The 21882-nt window shown below is 34.7% G+C and overlaps 2 protein-coding genes across 7 annotated transcripts in view; one reads left to right on the forward strand and one right to left on the reverse strand.

Moving 5' to 3' along the window:
• The window catches only part of LOC143240952 (myogenesis-regulating glycosidase-like), a 34932-nt gene extending 21534 nt beyond the window's left edge, over positions 1-13398 (reverse strand). For 3 of the 5 annotated variants that reach the window (XM_076484263.1, XM_076484267.1, XM_076484264.1), the window contains exon 1: positions 13215-13397. Coding sequence is in view for 2 of the 5 variants with exons in the window: in XM_076484258.1 (XP_076340373.1) it covers positions 12372-12486 (115 nt within the window). In the remaining 3 variants the exon portion in view is untranslated. Of the gene's footprint in view, positions 1-12371; positions 12545-13214 lie in introns of those variants that run through there. The other 2 variants (XM_076484258.1, XM_076484260.1) reach the window with 2 other exon arrangements.
• Positions 13399-19794: 6396 nt separating this feature from the next.
• The window catches only part of LOC143237002 (zinc finger RNA-binding protein-like), a 62956-nt gene continuing 60868 nt past the window's right edge, over positions 19795-21882 (forward strand). For both annotated transcript variants that reach the window (XM_076475792.1, XM_076475793.1), the window contains exon 1: positions 19795-19927. In XM_076475792.1, coding sequence (XP_076331907.1) covers positions 19878-19927 — 50 coding nt within the window. In that variant the 5' untranslated portion in view covers positions 19795-19877. The remainder of the gene's footprint in view (positions 19928-21882) is intronic.

Raw genomic sequence — 21882 nt, forward strand, 5'->3', positions numbered from 1 at the left:
CTTAGATTCTAATTGTTTGGTTTTACCGCTATCTGGTCCCTGCAATACAGTTTTGCTAGCAACGTGGTTAGAAATGCTATATCAAATTAGTCTCTTATTGGACATAATAACAACACTAATATAGAAGTCACGTATATTTCAGTCTTTTTCATGTTCTTATCAATTTATACATTATTAACACGAATGTTAAGCCTATTGGTTTCTAGTTCTCAGCTAGCTTTCGGTGTTTAAACTTTAATGTTTAATAATAAAATAGAAATCACGTAGAATGCAGTAAAGCAATGGAAATATTTTATGGAATTGCATGTTTCGAATTCAGGTGTAATTAACAGCTCTCCATAGCTGGATATTTGGAAACTGAACATTGCACTATTTTTATAATGTATTATAAAAAAGGGCCTGCTGAGCAGAGTAACGGACAATGTTAAAGGAGCATCTTTAGTTTCGAATATGATATTGTATTAAATCTGAGAAAAGAAAATATTAAAATTTTAGAAATCTTTAATATGTAGGTGACGCAAAGAATGGGGAAAAATGAACCGGACAAAATGGATGAATAATAAAATGGCGTTCCTGTCGGAGAAGAAAGCAGAACTTTGATGGCTCTATTTTAAGTGCAAAGTTGTAGAATAGTTATCTGTGTTGTGTTACAGGAATTGAACATTAAATTTTAACATTACAAGGACTCAAGCGTACCGATGAGCCACCTCACGGGGAGCATCTAGATGGAAAAAAGCAAACAAAAAATACGAGTGAGACACATTATTGGAAAAGATAATTTGATGGTGATCCTAGAAGGAACAGTTCAACGGAAATGACCTAGGAATAAGATCTGTCAAACGATTCAAAATTTGTGGATCGTATGATGGGAAGTGGAGAGCAGAAGTTAACTACAGTTGGAACTTTTAAACGAATAACTTGTCCTTGAACAGTATATTATATAATAATTTTAAAATATTGTCTCGTTGAACCATTTCAGCTAAGTTTTCATCATATGTAAATAGAAACTATGGTTCCTTGAATTTAGGTTACTCGTCATCAGATATCATTGAGCCTATATATATTTTAACACTGCTCTCTATATTGAGTCCCTTTGGTATGTTTGGAAAATTATTAGAGTGTATTACAATAATAGCATTCCAAAGACACTATATCCGTCGCATGTGTTAATTTGTACATGTGCAATCCTATAAAAAGTGAAAGGTAATGTAAATGTACAATATAACAGTACCTCATAAATGGACATGGCCGAAAAGGGATTCTAATTAAAATTGCTAATAATATGTCGCGAGTAAAGCAACAAATTATTTGGTGTATTATTAAACCTTCAGTAGAAAGAAACGACCTGCGAAGGAATGAGGAAAAGGTCTGATCCGCCTGCAGGTCGCACCCTATCAACTCCGATTCAGATCAAAGTTAAACCAGAGTGCACGTCTACACGAGCCATCAAAGAGTTGTAGTTGGAAATATTTTAATCTTACGTATGACGTAAGTTTTAAAGACCTTGAAATTCGTTGAAATGCAGTAAACTGTAACTTCTTTCCTTTGAAACACTTTTAAGTACAAGATCTCTTAAAATACAAATATGGTGTCACGTGTTACAAATTCAAATAGCCTAACACTGAGTTAAGTTGTAATTTAGAATATAAATTAAATAAACGTCGATATGTATCCAATACAAAATGTATGTGAACAAGATTCATAATAACAGTTTATTTTTTAATACAAATATGTTTTAATCAAACAGTAACACATTTTAAATAATGGATGATCTTTGTACAAAAGTTTGATAAACTTACAATATCGAGTCCCTTTTCTGGTCTGGAACTTCCTTGATGAACAAGTTAATTTCTGGTCGACTAGGCTACAACTAACTTAACAGAAAAAGAGCTAGCTCTGCGTTCTTCGCTTTTTGCTAAACGTCCAGGTTTTCACTGCTGATGTTCATTATGTTTTCATAAAAATATTAATGTCCAATGTGAATCCACTAGAGTTAAACGGTTCGTAATGTTCGAAATTTATAAATATTCCTGGCCAAATATCTGAAGTTCCCGATTAATAACCGTTAATCACAATTATACCTTCCGAGGTTTACAGTATATCAACGGTAGCAAACCAACAATATAAAATGTCACTTGGTGCATCGCGTTGGTTACATTTATCGGTGCGAGGAGAGTTTGTTGAAATTTTAGCTTGTAAAACAGTACTGACGATACACCAGTATTTACGTTCATACATATATTGTTGATTCTTACACTCAAGGATCTTCTACAATATTAGATAAGCAGGAATTTCACAATGCAGATATAACAGTATAAGTTATGTACATTTCTAAATACAAACTTAACTTAAACAAAGATCGATATCATGATAGATATATTATAGTAAATCCGTTACACTTCCTCCATGGATAATTAAAAGTTGTCGAATGCTAATTTTTAACTAGGATATTATACATATATACACATTGCGAACAATACACCAAATAGAATATATTGTAAAACAGTTATACAGCTTCAGTAATCATGATTGTTTGTTTTTAAATCTCGCGCAAAGCAACACGAGAGCTATCTGCACTAGCAGTCCGTAATTTAGCAGTGTAAGACAGCTAGACATCACCACCCACCGCCAACTCTTGGGCTACTCTTTTACCAACGAATAGTGGGATTGACCGTCACATTATAACGCCTTCAAGGCTGAAAGGGCGAGCATGTTTGGTGCGACGGGATTCGAACCCGCGACCTTCAGAGTACGAGTCGAAAGCCTTCACCCCCTGGCTATGCCGAGCTCACCAGTAATCATGAAATGATATAATAAAATCAAAACAAATAACCTTATGATCATAAAATTACACAGGGCGTTAAAGTGCATCAGGACAGATGTTATCCGCCACTTTGACATGGATTATCTGCAAATCATATTATTGTAACGATAAACTCCAACTTAACAGTTGTCTGTTTTCGCCACTCGTTTGGTTTAAAACCTTCAATGGGTTGTGATCAATGTAAATGAGAACGGGTTGTTGCGGTGCTGATACATGAACAACCTTCAATATTTCAGAACGATGTACTTTCGGAACAACGATTTTGTTTACCGAATTTCTCACAACGCTACGAGGGGTAGCGGCGTTAACCGTCCCTGATTTAGCAGTGTAAGACTAAAGGGAAGACAGCTAGTCATCACCAACCACCGCCAACTTCTGGGCTACTCTTTTACAAACGAATAGTAGGATTGACCGTAACATTATATCGACCCCATGGCTGAAAAGGCGAGCATGTTTGGTGTGACGGTAATTCGGACCACCCGCGACCCTCAGATTACGAGTCGAGCGCCCTAACCACCTGGCCATGCCGAGCCTCGGAACAACGATTTGTGAACTACAGCTCCGTCCTCTGAAGCTGGCACATTTGTAGGGCTGTGACGATTACACGATTAACTGGTTACGGTTCGGTTACTGCTCTTAACCGGTTAGGAAATCCGTAACCGGTTAATCTAAGATTTTTTTCCGAGAAAAATAAACGACGGAAAACAATACGATTATCGACATGTAAATATTCCATTATTTGACCTTGACATTGTAAATATTCCATTATTTGACCCTGACATTGGTATGTTTGCCTATCGCGATTTTACGAACTGCTTGCCTTTTTGTTTGGTTGAATTTTCGTTGTTGTTGAAAGCCTTTAGAGTTTTTGTTAACGTTCGGTGCGGCCGTCACGCGCAAATTCCTAGGACTGTGACGATTACACGATTAACCGGTTACGGTTCGGTTACGAGGCAAAGATTAACCGGTTACAAAAGTCCGTAATCGTCGCAGCCCTACACATTTGGTGGTCTCCTTTTTCTCAGGCCCATATGGCCAGGTGGTTAAGGCACTCGACTCATAATCCGAGGATCGCGGGTTCGAATCCCCGTCACACCAAACATGCCCTTTCAGCCGTGGGGGCGTTATAATGTGAGGGTTAATCCCACTATTCGTTGGTAAAAGAGAAGCCCAAGAGTTGGCGGTGGGTGGTGATGACTAGCTGCATTCCCTCTAGTCTCACACTCTTAAATTAAAGGACGGCTAGCACAGATAGCCCTCGTGTAGCTTTGCGCGAAATTCTTAACAAACCAAACTTTCTTCTCATGAGTACACCATTTGGAACTTTTTCCAGTTCATCGTTTGGGAGTGCATATTTAAATAGCGAAGAGATCTGCGGATGTTTTCCTTGCTTATCGATCAGTTTGTTTCTAGCAAACGGAACTTTACCAGGTCAACCAGATTCCTCAAGTCTAACTTTGTCATTCACCTAGGATTCGTTAATAGAACAATCATTCAAGAAAGTAATCCAAAAAATGTCCGAGACAAATCTATAACATTGCCCTCTGAACACGTGTCTATCCTCTCTTTTTGCTTAATGTCTTACTCTGAGCTTGAGTCGTAGCACTTGAGGGAACACACATCTGGATTATCTTCACCAAAAACACCATTCTTACATGAAACAGTGATCGGCTCGCCAACGATTTTATATTTGGCAACAATTTTTCTTCCAGCCAATGGTTTCCCAACGATGATGACATACCCTTAATTGGCAGAGTAGATCTTACGCCAAGCACCACTGGTCCCGAAACTAGGTCTGATGTTAAATAAACGTTATGGAGAAGAACATTAATAAAGCCACCGTCACTACCCTGAACAATAACAGACTCACCAGTGACAGAACTCGAATTTAAAGGCAGTGTACTTTCTAACAACAATGATTTAGTCGCCCCAGTATCACGTAACATATGTGTGGGTGTGGGATTAGCAAAGTTATTCGTCAAAGACAGACAACAGACAGACACAAAAAGTCTATCTAGCTCACAAATTCCTCGCAAACTATATCAGTCTCTTTTCTCGGTGGCCAGGTAAACAACATTGGATGATCTGGTGAAACTACGTCCATATGTGCATACGAACACACTGGATGGTACCACCCCAGGTAAACAATATTGGGTAATCTGGTGAAACTACGTCCGTATGTGGACTCGAACACACTGGATGATACCTCCCCAGGTAAACAACATTGGATGATCTGGTAAAACTACGTCCATAAGTGGACACGAACACACTGGATGGTACCTCCCCAGGTAAACAATATTGGGTAATCTGGTGAAACTACGTCCATATGTGGACACGAACACACTGAATGATACCTCCCCAGGTAAACAACATTGGATGATCTGGTAAAACTACGTCCATAAGTGGACACGAACACACTGGATGGTACCTCCCCAGGTAAACAACATTGGATGATCTGGTGAAACTACGTCCATAAGTGGACACGAACACACTGGATGGTACCTCCCCAGGTAAACAACATTGGATGATCTGGTGAAACTACGTCCATATGTGGACACGAACACACTGGGTGGTACCTCCCCAGGTAAACAACATTGGGTAATCTGGTGAAACTACGTCCATATGTGGACACGAACACACTGGGTGGTACCTCCCCAGGTAAACAACATTGGATGATCTGGTAAAACTACGTCCATATGTGGACACGAACACACTGGGTGGTACCTCCCCAGGTAAACAACATTGGATGATCTGGTGAAACTACGTCCATATGTGGACACGAACACACTGGGTGGTACCTCCCCAGGTAAACAACATTGGATGATCTGGAAAAACTACGTCCATAAGTGGACACGAACACAGTAAATGGTGCCTCCCCAGGTAAACAACATTGGATGATCTGGTGAAACTACGTCCATATGTGGACACGAACACACTGGGTGGTACCTCCCCAGGTAAACAACATTGGATGATCTGGTAAAACTACGTCCATATGTGGACATGATCACACTGGATGGTACCTTTTTTTCTTTTTTTTACTCCAACAAGCGAATGTAACATGACCAGGGTTTATTACAAAAATGGCAGACGGGCTTTGATGACGTTTTATCCTGATTGTCAGAAGATTTCGAACTAGAGGAGCTGGAATTTTTTTAGAAGAATCTTCAACTTTAGTGGATTGAGCAGATACAGGTTTTGGCTAACATCGCAGGAATTTCTTTCTGTGAGACGTGATTTTATGTATTAAAGTGTAATAATCAGAAAAAACAGCTGTTTCAACTTTCTTTTCATACAAATAAGTTTTCAGATCGTCACTTGTACAGCGTTTAAATTCCTCTATCAGACAAAATTGTCTTAGTTTGTCGAAACTGTTGCCAATAAGCACAGAATCACATCATAGATTAAAATAAACCTCTCTTTCGTGGGCGAATTCCAAATGGGTTTGATTATTTTATTTTTGATAACCTCGAAACTTTTGGCGATAAGTTTCCGGTACTAACTCGTATTCTTTGAGGATAGATGCTTTAATCTTGTCATAATTAATGGAATCTTTTAGAGAAAGAACAGCACAAGCGTTTTGGGCTTTACCAAGAAATATTGAAAATATTAATCAACTTCATTTTCATTCAATAGTGGTACTTTAATATATCGATTGAGTTCAAAGTTGTCATTTTGCTTTGATCGATCAGAGTTGAGTCTAATTTCCATTTATTTAGCACAATTTCCTTTTTGGCTTCATTCAGTACGAGCTTGTTCGGCTTCGAGACGTTTACTTTCTCTTTCCCTTTCAATATGGACTTGCTCCTTTTCTTTTTTGGCTTCAGTACGGACTTGCTCTTTCTCGGCTTCGATGTGAGCTTGTTCAAACTCGATTTGTTTGAGTTTTAATTGGATTTCTAACTTATCCTTATCGCTTAACTCTGATTGGCTAGTGTATTCCCTTAATTCTTCCTCAGACAACAAATCATCATCCACTATCATTTTAACGATACACTTTATTAGTTCATTTTTCTCATTGAATTTTTATCTTTTAATAAGATTTTGGCAATTTCGATAAATTCACTTCAAATAAACATAATTGTTGTAGTTTTACAGTTTAGTGAACAGGTGGTAATTTCGCAATATAGATTTAACAGTATAAAGTATGCACATTTATAAACATAAATATTACTTAAACAGACATCGATTTTTAAAATAAATATATAATAGTAAATCCGACACAATGGTGAAACTTTATGTAGTGGTCCTGATGAGGGAGGAGAGAAACAAACAACTGTATTTCTTAGTTCAGTTTCATCTTCTTTTCTTCAGTCTAAAACCAAACATTTCGCTATGTGACCACCAGAACAAGTAGCAATGACAAGTCCCCAAAGCTTATGCTTACCCTACTGGGTGACTTCAATATACCACAGAAGGTCTCATATTTATCCCATTTGATTAGAATAGAAACGAGAATAGAAAATTACATGTTCATGGGGAAACACTCCCATCCACGATGTCAAACCTGTGGGCTTATAATGCTAAAAACCAAGTTTCGATACCTGCGTTGGGCACAGCACAGTACACACACACACCATTGTGTAGCTCAAAAATGAATGAATGTATTTAGTGAGCCAAACTTTTGCTTCTTTACAAATGGTCATGTGATAAAGGGTCAAAGAGGATTTGATCTAATGCAAGTCCAGTTTCAAACACAAACTAAACTTTCTCCTCTTTTAGCATTCGTTAATTTGTTTCTATTAAATATTAAATGAACAAAATGTTCACATATAAAGATTGTAAACGTTTTGGAAACGCAGCTCCTTCTGGAACATCCATCTATCATTCACACAGTTTATTGCAAAGCCTACCCAACTAAACTGACATCTATTGACCATGCAATTTGCCGCAATGTCTCAAAACAGTTGAACTGATATTTATCAACTAGTTTATCGCGTAGTCTGAACACAACTAAACAAATATCTATCAACCAAACAGTCTGTCATGTGGTCTGAACACATCTAAACTGTTATCATTCAAACTGGTAGTTTGTTGTGTGGTCTGAACACAGTTAAACTGATATATATCAACTAGTGTCTTGTGTAGTATGAACACCGTTAAACTGATATATATCAACTAGTTTATTGTGTAGTATGAACACAGTTAAACTGATATCTATCAACTAGTTTATTGTGTAGTATGAACACAGTTAAACTGATATCTATCAACTAGGTCATTGTGTAGTATGAACACAGTTAAACTGATATCTATCAACTAGTGTCTTGTGTAGTATGAACACAGTTAAACTGATATCTATCAACTAGTTTATTGTGTAATATGAACACAGTTAAACTAATATCTATCAACTAGTTTATTTTGTAGTATGAACACAGTTAAACTGATATATATCAACTAGTTTATTGTGTAATATGAACACAGTTAAACTGATATCTATCAACTAGTTTATTGTGTAGTATGAACACAGTTAAACTGACATCTATCAACTAGTGTCTTGTGTAGTATGAACACAGTTAAACTGATATCTATCAACTAGTTTATTGTGTAATATGAACACAGTTAAACTGATATCTATCAACTAGTTTATTGTGTAGTATGAACACAGTTAAACTGATATATATCAACTAGTTTATTGTGTAGTATGAACACAGTTAAACTGATATCTATCAACTAGGTCATTGTGTAGTATGAACACAGTTAAACTGATATCTATCAACTAGTGTCTTGTGTAGTATGAACACAGTTAAACTGATATCTATCAACTAGTTTATTGTGTAATATGAACACAGTTAAACTAATATCTATCAACTAGTTTATTTTGTAGTATGAACACAGTTAAACTGATATATATCAACTAGTTTATTGTGTAATATGAACACAGTTAAACTGATATCTATCAACTAGTTTATTGTGTAGTATGAACACAGTTAAACTGACATCTATCAACTAGTGTCTTGTGTAGTATGAACACAGTTAAACTGATATCTATCAACTAGTTTATTGTGTAATATGAACACAGTTAAACTGATATCTATCAACTAGTTTATTGTGTAGTATGAACACAGTTAAACTGATATATATCAACTAGTTTATTGTGTAGTATGAACACAGTTAAACTGATATCTATCAACTAGTTTATTGTGTAGTATGAACACAGTTAAACTGATATCTATCAACTAGTTTATTGTGTAGTATGAACACCGTTAAACTGATATCTACCAACTAGTTTATTGTGTAGTATGAACACAGTTAAACTGATATCTATCAACTAGTTTATTGTGTAGTATGAACACAGTTAAACTGATATCTATCAACTAGTGTCTTGTGTAGTATGAACACAGTTAAACTGATATCTATCAACTAGTTTATTGTGTAGTATGAACACCGTTAAACTGATATCTACCAACTAGTTTATTGTGTAGTATGAACACAGTTAAACTGATATCTATCAACTAGTTTCTTGTGTAGTCGAAATGTAGCTAAATTTATCTCTATCAACCATGAAATTTGTTGCATAGTCTGAACACAGCTAAATTGATTCCTATCAACCATACAATTTATCGCGTAGGGTGACACAACTAAACTAATATCATTCAACCAGAACTTTTTTGAGTAGTCTGAACTCAACTAAACTGACATATATCCATTATATTTTGGTAGATTGTTTAGGCAAAGTATTCATGTTGAAACTTTGTAGAATGGACGGAAGACTTTCGAAAGATCGTCCTCTACATTTCTGTCTCCACAAGAGGAAGTTGCCGTCCATTCTACAAAGTTTTATCCATTACACTTTTTTTTTGCGTAGTTTCAACACAGCTAAATTGATACCTACCAACTAATATAGTTTGTTGCATAGTCTTAACATAACCAAACCGATTTTTATCAACCAGTCAGTTTGTTGCGTTGTCTGAACAAAAGTCATGTTAAATTTATTAACAAAACGTTCTTTCTTTCTTACGCGATCTTAACAGGCCTCATGGAAAGATTCTAGACAGCAATGTACAAGTTTTATTATTATTATTTGCAATAAGCCATTATATTTAAATGTCTCTTAGAAATTTGAGAACTGAAATCTGCTGTGAATGGTTAAAAAAACTTAAGCTGTCTCGCTAACTTTTTCATCCAGAATCTTAAAGTTGTAATGTAAAAGTTTAAATTTTTTGTGCTACGTAATTCAGAATACGCGAGTTCAGATCTTTACTTAACAGACTAATTACGAAAAATATCAACAAACATTGGTTGTTTCATGATTACTTAAACCTTAGGGACGAGGGTATAAACAGGTACGGTATTGTAGGGGGTGTCGCAGTTGAATGTTAGGTTATTAATTAGTTTTGGTATAAAGGTGTTCCTTGATATTGGTTTAATTTTGGTTTTAGTTGTTGTATGACTAGGGATTCTTTGATTTTGCATTTGTTTCCCTATGTAGTATCTGGGTATTTTCTAAGTTTATGATGTATTTATTTTATTTGCACTGTTCAAAAACGTGTGAAGGTGTTATTTGTGTTCTTTGAATCTAGTTTCCATTTTTATGTTTCTTTCTCCAATATAGATGTCGTGGCAGTTATCACATTGTATTTTATAAACAATGTTGGTGTGGTGTTTGCCAGTGTAGTTTTTACATAGTATGGAGTTTAGTTTTGTACCCGGTTTTTGAATAAATTTGATGTTTACTGGAATGTTGTGTTTTGTTACGAGTTTTTTCCAAATGTTGGTTATTTTTTCGCTGATGTCAGGAATATATGGTATGCAGCAGTATAAGGTTCTGTAGTTTGTTGTACCTTGGGGAGTTATTGTTGTTTGTTTGTTGTTGGTCTAGGTGTGTGCGTGTAATTTTTTTCACGGTTTTTTTTAGGAAATCTGTTGATGTTGATGAAGTGTAGTTTTATTTTGTTAATTTCATAGTTAATTTTATCAGGTGAACATAGTTTTATGGTTGTGTTTATTTGGTTTCTTAATACGTTGAGTTTTTTTGTTCATGTGCTGAGTCCCAGGGAATTTATTGTCCAGTATGGGTGATTTTTCTGTGGATTTCTGTTTGGAATTGTGTATTGGTTCTTGTGATATCGAGGTTGAGAAATGCTATTTGGTTAGTTTTCTCATGTTCACAGGTGAATTTAATGTTGGGGTGTATCGAGTTAACGTGATTGAAAAACTAAGTGTGTGTTCTGTAGATGCGAACCCAGCAAATGGATCATCAACATATCTATACCAGTATAGTGATGGGTGTAAGGCTGAATTGATCGGTTGTGATTCAATCTGTGTCATAAAAATGTTGGCTAGAATTGGTGACACGAGATTCCCCATACTTAGGCCATTCATTTGTAGGTAGTTTTGGATTTTAAAATACAAGACATGTTCTTCTGGATTATCTCCAGACATCGATAAATATTTGTGGTATACAAAGTGTTCCTCCATCAGAATAGTTCTGTTAACAGTCCACAAGACGTTACTGGTCAGATATTATCGCCCGAAATTATTTCATAATCATCGCTGTAGAAAGCAAATTTAGAGCAGTCAGAAGTTCTGCCTTAACAGAAAGTGTCCAGTCTTCAATAGCTGTTACCTTGTACTTGGTTATGTCAAACATCTTTTTAAATTGTACTTCAGAATTATCTGTGTTCACATCTGGTCGATTTGGTGGATTATTACTAATCATGTTGTAATGAATCTTCTAATATATTGACTATATGTGAGAAAAATAATGGGGAACCGATTTTCTCTTATTAAGGCTGACTCATTACAGTTGGAAACAATTTTTGAATGGCCAGGTCATTGCCACGTTGCCATTTGTAGGGGATCTGTGGGTATGGCCTCAGAAGGTTTTTGAAAATTCAGTGCTGTGAGAGTGAATACTGAGCCATTTTACCAACAAATACTGCATATGTACAACATAATATATTTAATTTTACAAAAGCAGGCCAGAAAAAAAAAAGTGGTCAGGCTATGGTCTGTTTCTTACAACCCTGATAAAATTTTTTATTTTTTAATTACAAACTCAGTGAACATACTGTGTCTCATTAATCGCCAAAAATAATATGTAAACAACAATATATATTTTTACGAATGGGCTCTGAAAAATATATCATTATCAGATATAAATATATATATATATTACGTCTCACGTTTTAATAAAATGGCACTACTTTGGGTTACTTTTAGGCTAAAGATTCTATGATATAAGTCAGGCTGTTTTTAGGTCAAGGTCTAATTAATAACAACAGTATACATCCTGTTATATTCAATTGTACAAGAAGTGATATATTACACCAATTCCTGTAGAGTTTCTCCTTGGATATAACTTTAAAAAGGCATTATGATTAAAGATAAGTTGCTTTCACAGTTTAATAAAAGATGGATTGGTAGAGTACAATCCTAGAAAGCATTACGCTATGTTACAACTTTAATCGTTCTGGCATAATCTTAGTTGTACATTTATAAAAACAACTTATTAACGTCAATAACAGAAGTTTTCTGTTACAAATAACTTAATTGCAATGTATTAATATAGTTAACACAGTAAAAATAATGCTTGAAATACATGAATTACCTGACCACGTAATTGACAGATTTTTCACATTTTTCCTTTGTCTTTTTCTTGAACCAATTCCTTGAGAAACTGGATTACTCGGATCTGATTCAATAGTGTAGGTTATTTCCTCCATCGCTGTATTATTCTTGTTACCTTCATCCGTTACTAAGATTTTAATTTGACTAGTATTCCTTTTCAACATTAAAACACGATCTTTAGAACTCATTTTAATTCATAGCAATTTTTATGTAACGTAAAATAATTGTGAATTTTGTTACCAACTTCACACTCAGACAGTATTAAAGTTAAACCAACCGACCACCTCTATGTACTAGATATGCCATAGCATGAAAGCTTTATGAAAGCTATTCAAAAAATTACTTTTAAACTGCCCTTACGTAGTTTATTCTGCAATAGTTCTGTTGATAAAGTTCATAAACATTCTTGCAATATCACGATGAATCAAGTAAATACAAAAGTAAGGAGGTTTATAACTCTTTGTACGACAATTGTTTCTTGTATCATTTCTCCAATATTTTATGCATCAACATTAAACTGAATTAATGTTATTTCCAGCTGTTTCATCGTGACGAAATGGATTTAGAAGCACGAAGATCTATTAATTTCGTAACTGTTATGAAAGTAAGCATACTCATAAACCGAACCAGTATGAAATGTGTTTTACCCTTACAAAAGGACTTCCTACCGTAATATAATACCACAACACAGAAAGAACAGAACGGTACTGTTAACATGCTGCTCAGAATCGGAGTTCTTCAGCAGCTAGGACTAACACTTAACTAACGCACTGGAGTCGGCGTAAATGAAGTTAAACACAATTTGACTTTAGCAATATCTTACCTTTTGCTGAGGAAACTTTTTAACGTAAGGTATGTAGAACTCCACTAGACATATAGTGAAACATGCAAAGTAACAATATTTTTAAACTTGCTGTTATTAATACAACTACATAACATCGAAATTAATGCACCTTTCAGCTAACAAACGTTTTCCTGCGCATGACATGTTTTGTCTGCTTTCGGCTACTATCGTATTCACTCGTTAACTTCCGGGAGTTTGAGTGTTAGATTGTACAGAAGTCTTGTATTGGCACATGAACGTAATTTTAAAACTTTCTGTCAAATTGATAATTAAATTCACATTTATAAAACTATAGCTTGTGAAGTGAAATGTAAGTCACTTCATATTATAAAATGATTTCCTTTTACTAAATTTACTACATATATAAGTTGCAATGAAGATAAGAGATTTAAGCAGACCTGACGAGAGAGGGAGGGCTAGGAGGTCCGGGAATTATGGGATAAAGAATAACGCATTTTTATTTCTATTACATACTTAAGGAAAAATCGCAGTACTGCGGGAACTCTCTTTGCCTCAAAAAATACCTTTTTATCGAAAACATGTAAATTCTCAACACATTTGGCTTCCGCCCACCAGAAAAATTCTTCATACGCCCACAAATTTATGAAGACTTCAAAAAGGGGTCCAGTGACATAATTGTTCCCGGGGCCCGACCTACCTCTCGACGCCCCTGGACATAAGTTTTAGTAGTATAATTGTTACAATTTACCTTACAATGTATCATGCTGTTAATTTAAAGTAATAATGCTCATAAAGTAATAAACTGAATCGTGAAAAAAACATCACAGTTTTGTTTTATCAACCTACAAATAAGAATAAACATGAAAGGGTGTTGTTGTGTTTGTTTGGAATTTCGCGCAAAGCTACACGAGGGCTATCTGTGCCAGCCGTCCCTCATTTAACAGTGTAAGACTAGAGGGAAATTGGCGGTGGGTGGTGATGACTAGTTGCCTTCCCTCTAGTCCTACACTGCTAAATTAGGGACGGCTAGCACAGATAGCCCTCGAGTAGCTTTGTGCGAAATTCCAAAACAAACAAACAAACAAACAAACTAGAGGGAGAACAGCTAGTCATCACCAGCCACTACCAACACTTAGGTTACTCTTTTACCAATGAATAGTGAGATTGACAGTCCTATTATAACGCCCCCACGGCTGAAAGGGCGAACATGTTTGGTGCGACGGGGAATCAAATCCGCAACCCTCCGATTACGAGTCGAGTGTCTTAACCACCTGGCCATGCCATGCCAGGCCCGAACGTTTTGGGAATGACTTGACTAATATAAACCGTAAGAGAGATAAAGATTTACTTGTGAGTCATGTATTTCAGGGCAGCTGGTATGGATATTAACACTTTTAGTAAACGTTGTTTACTTTATTAGTAAAAGTGTTAATACCCATATCAACCGTCCAGAGATACATTTTTACTTCATGTGGGTTTCTTGTTATCACGAATTATTTATGAGTCAGTTACAGTGGACGATTGATTCCTGAGTTAACTAATTTAACAAGTCATTTTGTTTGTTACTGTCAGCAAGTTAGTCAGTACTTAAGTTCAGTAAATGTTGAGTTTAATTCATGACAAAGTAAAACGATACGATAAATTGCCATACGTACGTGACAAGTTACCAAGTATGATTTTTTTTTGCATCTACTGTGAACTTAAGCCTAACAGTGAGCATTACTTAGTGAAACTTGGAGAAATGTAATACAATACATAAAATGCTTTCCTTATCATTAAGTGAATATAACTTTTATATTCTTCTTTTTACCGAAAAACCTCAAAAATAGACACAACGATAGAAACTAGTATAGGATTAGTTGGCCCGGCATGGTCAGGTGGTTAAGGCACTCGACTTGGCAGCTAAAGTTCGATTCCTCGTCGCACCAAACATGCTCGTTCCTTCAGTCGTGGAGTCGTTATAATATGACATCAATCCCACTGTACGTTGGTAAAAGAGTTGGCCACTGCTAAATTAGGGACGGCTAGCACAGATAGCCCTCCTGTAACTCTGCGCGAATTTCAAAACAACAACAACAACAACATTACTTTCTATCGTTGTTGTGTACAAGTTCTTCTAGAACAGGGATGAAACCCAGGAGTCTGACAGCAGAGCTCTCAGCGTTAAAGAAAAGGCAAATTATAACACATATTTAGTGATAAATTTACTCAGTTTTACGTTTTGTTATTTTATATTACTACACTTTTATGGACCCCTGTATAACTTTAGAGACCCCGATATTGGGAGCTTCAGAGGAATTTCCACAGCTCTCTCGTCCTCTCGATAGGCCTAGGAGTGCACTTATCTTTCGTGTGTGTGTTTGTGTGTTTTTCTTACAACAAAGCCACATAGGGCTATCTGCTCAGCCCACCGAGGGGAATCGAACCCCTGATTTTAGCGTTGTAAATCCGGAGACATACCGCTGTACTAGCGGGGGGCCACTTACCTTTCAACTGAATTATTTTAAAAAATGAAAAAAAAACAAAAGCATCAATTAAATTGTAACAAACTTATTTTTATTCTTCACATTTACAAACCTTATTGAGATCACACTCCTATATACCCTGAAAACAGTCACCATCGCGGTTAAACCTATTCAGTGTAATTTAAGGAGATTCATTGTCGTTGCTTCGTCCACACAGTGATTCATCAAGTTTCAAAAGTTTAGTTTGGATTTGAACCGGCGACTTTCGGATTATGAGTCAAGTGCCTTAATCACCTGGCCACGCCAAGCCAACTTTCACTCCTCCTCTCAAACTTTTAACTTGTTACGCATTCTAAGTGAACTTCGTGTCTCCCCGTGGAAAAAAAAAACAACTCAGCTTTCGAATTCCCGCGATGGACCTAAAGTGGTTTTGTTCTTAAACAACAAACTAAGTGAATTTGAAGTCTAAAAACATTTAGTTATATAAACATAATATTATTCTGGCACTCTGTTTTACTTGATATTTTACAACATTCTGATTCCAAAATTAGAAACATATTTTCGGTCTAGAATTTATATGAAACTTGACATAATTAAGATGGGACGTCAAATAATCCTACTTACCGTAAAAAGTTGTATAAAATCCATAATCATACAGTAGGAAAAAATTATAGCAACATGAAGTGCCACTGAACAATAACGGTAGCTGTACGGCTTTAAAGGTGAATTTTCAACAAATTTAATAATTGCTTTAGAAACTGTACTTTGGTTAGGTATAATTCCTGTGTGGTTGCCATATTTTTAAACACTTTAGTTTTTGAGTAAAAATGAAACAAAATATGCGGTCCTCGAACTCAAGTTCCTCAAGTTGTTTTATGATAACATGGTTTACTGGGTTGCTTATGGTTGTGAAAACGGTTCGGCATCGGGCAAAAGCTTCTTTTCGTTTCCGTGCAAGAAGGAACCGGCAAGGTGGCGACAATGAGTGTGGATGGTCAATAGGAAGAACTGGACTCCTTCACACCATGAAAAGCTTTGTCAAGATCACTTTGAATGCTCATGTTTTGTGTCGGATCCCACTTTTTTGGATTCTGTGTGTTTCAAGCCAGGGAGGTTGAGACTGAAAAAAAAAAACCATCGGCAGTAGACAGGATCGTCCCCACCATCTTTCCTCGTGTAGTTTGTTTGTTTGTTTTGGAATTTCGCACAAAGCTACTCGAGGGCTATCTGTGCTAGCCGTCCCTAATTTAGCAGTGTAAGACTAGAGGGAAGGCAGCTAGTCATCACCACCCACCGCCAACTCTTGGGATCCTCGTGTAGAGCTGAGGACTGATCTCAGCCTGCAACGTACAGGTTCTACCTCTCTGAAGTCATCCCTTGCCATCACGAAAAGAACAAACTTAAAGTTATAAAGCAGTATAAAGGTGCAGTATAAAGCAATAAACAATAACTAGTATAATATAATAATTTAAAAAGTACAAGTTTTTGAAGAATGTAACTAGACATACACATTTCACATTTATGAGCGTGTTTTGCATTTGTGGCACTTGAAAGTCAGTGAAACCTTGATTTCCTAGTCTAGACAGTGAACAAATCTATCCCAAATAGAGTATATTCCACGTTTAAAAGCTGGTAGATCATTCTGTAGATGTTTTTGTATCATTTTTAAATATGGTAAAGTTTGAAGAATTCCATTTTTTAAATTTTAACATTTCAAAATAAATTAACTATTCAGACTGCTACATCTAGTTTGATTTTATAGATAGAATTATGACGTATAATTGAAATTCATTTTGTTACGAGTCATAAATACCCGGTACAATGATTGTGGAAGGGCCTAGTATTAGTTACCATAGTCGGCAAAGTATAAACAAATAAAACCCAGTCTGTGATACCAATAATTTATAAACACCAGACAGGTTTCGAGATGTTTAAAATTGCACGTGAAATAATACAGACCATATTTGTTGTCATGACTTAGGCTTACCGTTCTTCCACTGGAGGTATGACTTACTCGCAACCGGTCTGGGCGCTATCAGTATCACTCACAGTTCCGCTACTCTCGCTCGTGGAACTGTCCTCATCACTGGAACTTGTCAGATTTATGTCAAAAGTAGCTGTTCTAGGTTCGTTCAGAGTAGGTTCGAATTGATATGGCGCTATTCGACACTGTTCAGAATACAAAGTCAAAACAGATTCCGCCTCTGTTTCTCCGTATGCACTGGCCATGTTTATTTACATTCAACGCACTGGCGTTGGCGGTTTGTTTGGCAACTATTACGTCACAGTACTTTTCTCAGCGGCAAACGTAAAAACTAAAACGTTCGGATTGCCGCTCGGAAAGAGCTATTTCTGCACCAAGTTCTATGTTTCATTTATTAGCACATATTTTTTATAAAAATGTGAACCTGCAAAATTAATCAGTATGAGTAGTTCTTTTGACTGCTAAGTTTTCTTTTATCTGTAAAATTTACCTTTAAAAAATATTCCAGCATGTTACACCACATATTTTAAGGGATAATATTTGTGTTATATTAAATCTTCATAAGATTGATAATAAATTAATCGAAAACTCGAATAATTATTTTACTGGCCTAATATAAGGTTTCTGTAAGTAGAATGTTTAATAACATTTCAATATAACTTTGTGATCTCATGTATTATTCATCTTATTACACATATATAACACACATAATATTACTACATATCTAACGTACACACTGCTAGCTACGGAATTCAACACTCTTAGAAGTTATTGGACTACAAACATTTTAAAAGTTCTGTTGGTATTTCATAAATAAATTACGAACAATAATTAACATTAAAGAATATTTAATACTAACTGAAATTTATTCCGTGTTAATATTCTTTAAGCACAATAATATTAGCTTTTGTGATCTTGTAGGCAGAAACCCAAACGAGCTGTTTTTACATATATATAAAACTAGAGCTATAGCAAATCTTAATTTTTATGCTTAAAAAATTAACCTATGATATATTAAGACAATATTTGAAATTTGCAAATTTTTTTTGCGATTTGTTTACAAACTGATCTGGACCAACAGCTTTATTCATGGTTTGTTTACATAAACTGTTAACTGGTCTGTACCAATACTTTTATGCATGAGTTGTTTACAAACTGTTTATAAAGCGTGAACTGGTCTGTACCAATAGTTTTATCCATGAATTGTTTACAACCTATATATAAATTGTGAACTGGTCTGGACCAACAACTTTGTTTATGTTTGACTCGTTCAAGAAATGAACAAGACTGAAATAAAATGTTCAACCAGCAAAATGGCTTACTGAACAAAATAAGCCATCAACTTTGGCGCATGAACTTAAATTTACAAAAATGTTAAGTCACAAATATATTACTCTTTTATTTTCAGCACAGCTTTTTGTTTATTGGCTATTTAATACTGGATAGACAGTTTTATCAAACAAGGATGGAAGCAGATCTGAGTAAGATTTAACTTTACTTGAAATTATATTACGATTCTAAGCCTTACTAGGACTTCTCTGGGTGCCACATTACTCATGCTACTCGGTAAGCCTTATTAACAGAAAAAGAAAATCAAAGTTCGCCATTATTCTTTCTACACATATAGTCAAAATGTAAGAAGACTCTTAAAACAGGATTACTAATTATTCAACAAATTAACCAGGTGTGAATACAAATAATTCCTAAGCACAACCTAAAAAAATGTTTGACGTAACCAAGTGAAAGATTAAAACTATTCAAGATTGGGGCACATTCTGTTCAAATAGAACTTGAAACTCTGTGAAGAAGCCTGTATTAAATTATCGAATGTTCGTAAATAAAGTATGTTCCTATACTATGTTATAAAGAAATTTATTTCATAACATTTTATATATAACAAAATAAACATTGTATGTTTGTTGAAAATATATTATAGTACATGGAAAAAAAATATGCTCATTAACAACATAGGTTTGTATCTTTGTTTTATTAATCATATCGTTAACTTTGTTACCTCATTAGTACTATACGTAGAAACAAAATGTAATTTATAACTAAATTAGTACCAAGGCACAATTTTTATCTGAAACCACCACATTCTTCGAAAACATTTTTATTTTTTATTAGTTAACTTGTAAACACTCCGTTAGGCGTTAATAACTACAAACCGCGTTTCTATGCATCCGGGTGTCATCGTTTTATTTGTTGGTAAAGGTAATATTGTGTAAGAAAATGGCGGGGAATAATTACTATGGGTTTACTATCGGCGGAATGCAGTATGGGTAAGTATAATATAACATATGGTAGTTCATTTAATTTTGTAAAAACGTATCTTTATAAAATAAAGAGATGTTATAGAATGAGTGCTGAGTTTCTCAGGTCAAAATGTGATTAGTGTAAAGTTTGAAGACTCTCCTATCTGGAGTAAAGCTGTTTCAAACTCCAACAACTTGGTGCATTCTCAAAACCGCACAATTGTTGTTATTTACAGCGTTAATTTAAGTTGTACGTTTATAATTTAAATAAAAAAGCCTTGCAAAACATAAAATATCATTTAGTTCGTAAGGTTAAAAAAATTAAACACCGAAAAGATCTCCTTGTTTATCAAATACATGATCCAACACGATCATTATTATTACTGTTAATGATTTGAGTTCCACAAGTCTCGAAATTGGCATCAGAACTAAATGTAATACTAATATAGAAATTAAAACTTATTGGAGTACTATAGTTTAAACAGTGTTGATCTTTGTGAAAATGAAATAAACCTAGGTTCTACAATAGGTGATTAAGTTACATTTTAAATTTATTCTGTGGCAAATACTTTTTCATGCGTGCAGTATGTTCTTTATTTTTATATCTATGTGTTACTGATATTTTAAATTTTTATTTGTTCTGTATACTTGGTTGGTAATCACTTTTTTGTACATTTTATTTCTTCTGTAAAAACGTGGTATAGTTTTCTCATCTTAGTTGATGTTTTTAAAATAAAACTTATCTTTATACTTAATGTTATACTTCTGTTGTTCAACAGAAATTACAACATATTTAACATTCTTGAAAGCTAATCAAAACAATGCATTATCACAGTAGTGTACTTTTCATGACCATTATATCTCTTGACATTTTTTCACACTTAACCATTGCCAATTTACCTTTTGTGAAGGATAGTCTATATCTGAAAAGTAATTGTGCTATAGCATTTTTATGTTTGTCTTTCAGTGGTTTTTTGAAACATGTTACCTTAACATCATAAATAGGAACCTTTATTTCAAATAAATATTCTTGTATATTCATTAATTAATATTAATAGTAACAACATATTAAAACAATAAGTACAAGTCATGCTGAATGTCATATATTTAATCTATTTATGAGTAAGACTACATATTCTGAAACTTCAATACAGTAAATGAGAATAGATTATTATTTTTACCATAAAATGTACATTGTGAGAGGGAATTTCATTCCAACAGTATTGGACATTAGAGAATAATATTGAACCCAAATCATTGTTAGACTCTGAGGTAGGTGAATGTCTATCATTTTAAAACGGACAGTCACTCACTTTATTAGCTTGTATTTATATAGTGTTTATATTTATATCCATGCATAGACTTTACGTGGCTGCCTGTTGAACACTGTTAATGTTTTACCACTTGAAATGCTGTGGTTAGCTAGGTTGTATTTTTTCAGTCTGAGTGCAAATTCTTGTTTTTGGTGTGTGTCAGACTGAAAACAAAAGCAGAAAAATACTAGACCTTTGAGGAGTATTCTTGGGTGGGGATTTGATTATTTCTCATTATTCAAACTGTAACTTGACACAAAGCTTGCATGTGCATTTACACAATGGAATGTTACACTTAGTGGACTGATTGTTGTTTTTCTATTTCAAGATACTGAATTTCATTCTATTCCTCACACCTCACTAGCCCAAAAAAACCATTGAAATATTATGCTGCTTTTGTTTTCTGGTTTACATATCCAGTGTCATTAATAACTGATGATTTACTTAGTTTTTCCATTATAGTATTATTAGTTGTAAAATTAAAAAAATTGATATGGGTATTTTGTTTGGGAGAATTTGTATATGTGTTTGAGTTACTATAATGCTATCTACGTGTGAATGTGATAAAAAGTGCAAGTTAACTGTAGGGTATCCTAAGTTGCAAATTATCTGCTGTACTGGCTGTGCTTTTAAATGAAGTACAGCACATAAAGTAGCTATGTATTGCTT

The sequence above is a fragment of the Tachypleus tridentatus genome, chromosome 13 (genome assembly GCF_004210375.1).
Source record: "Tachypleus tridentatus isolate NWPU-2018 chromosome 13, ASM421037v1, whole genome shotgun sequence".
NCBI classification, from domain to species: Eukaryota; Metazoa; Arthropoda; class Merostomata; order Xiphosura; family Limulidae; genus Tachypleus; species Tachypleus tridentatus.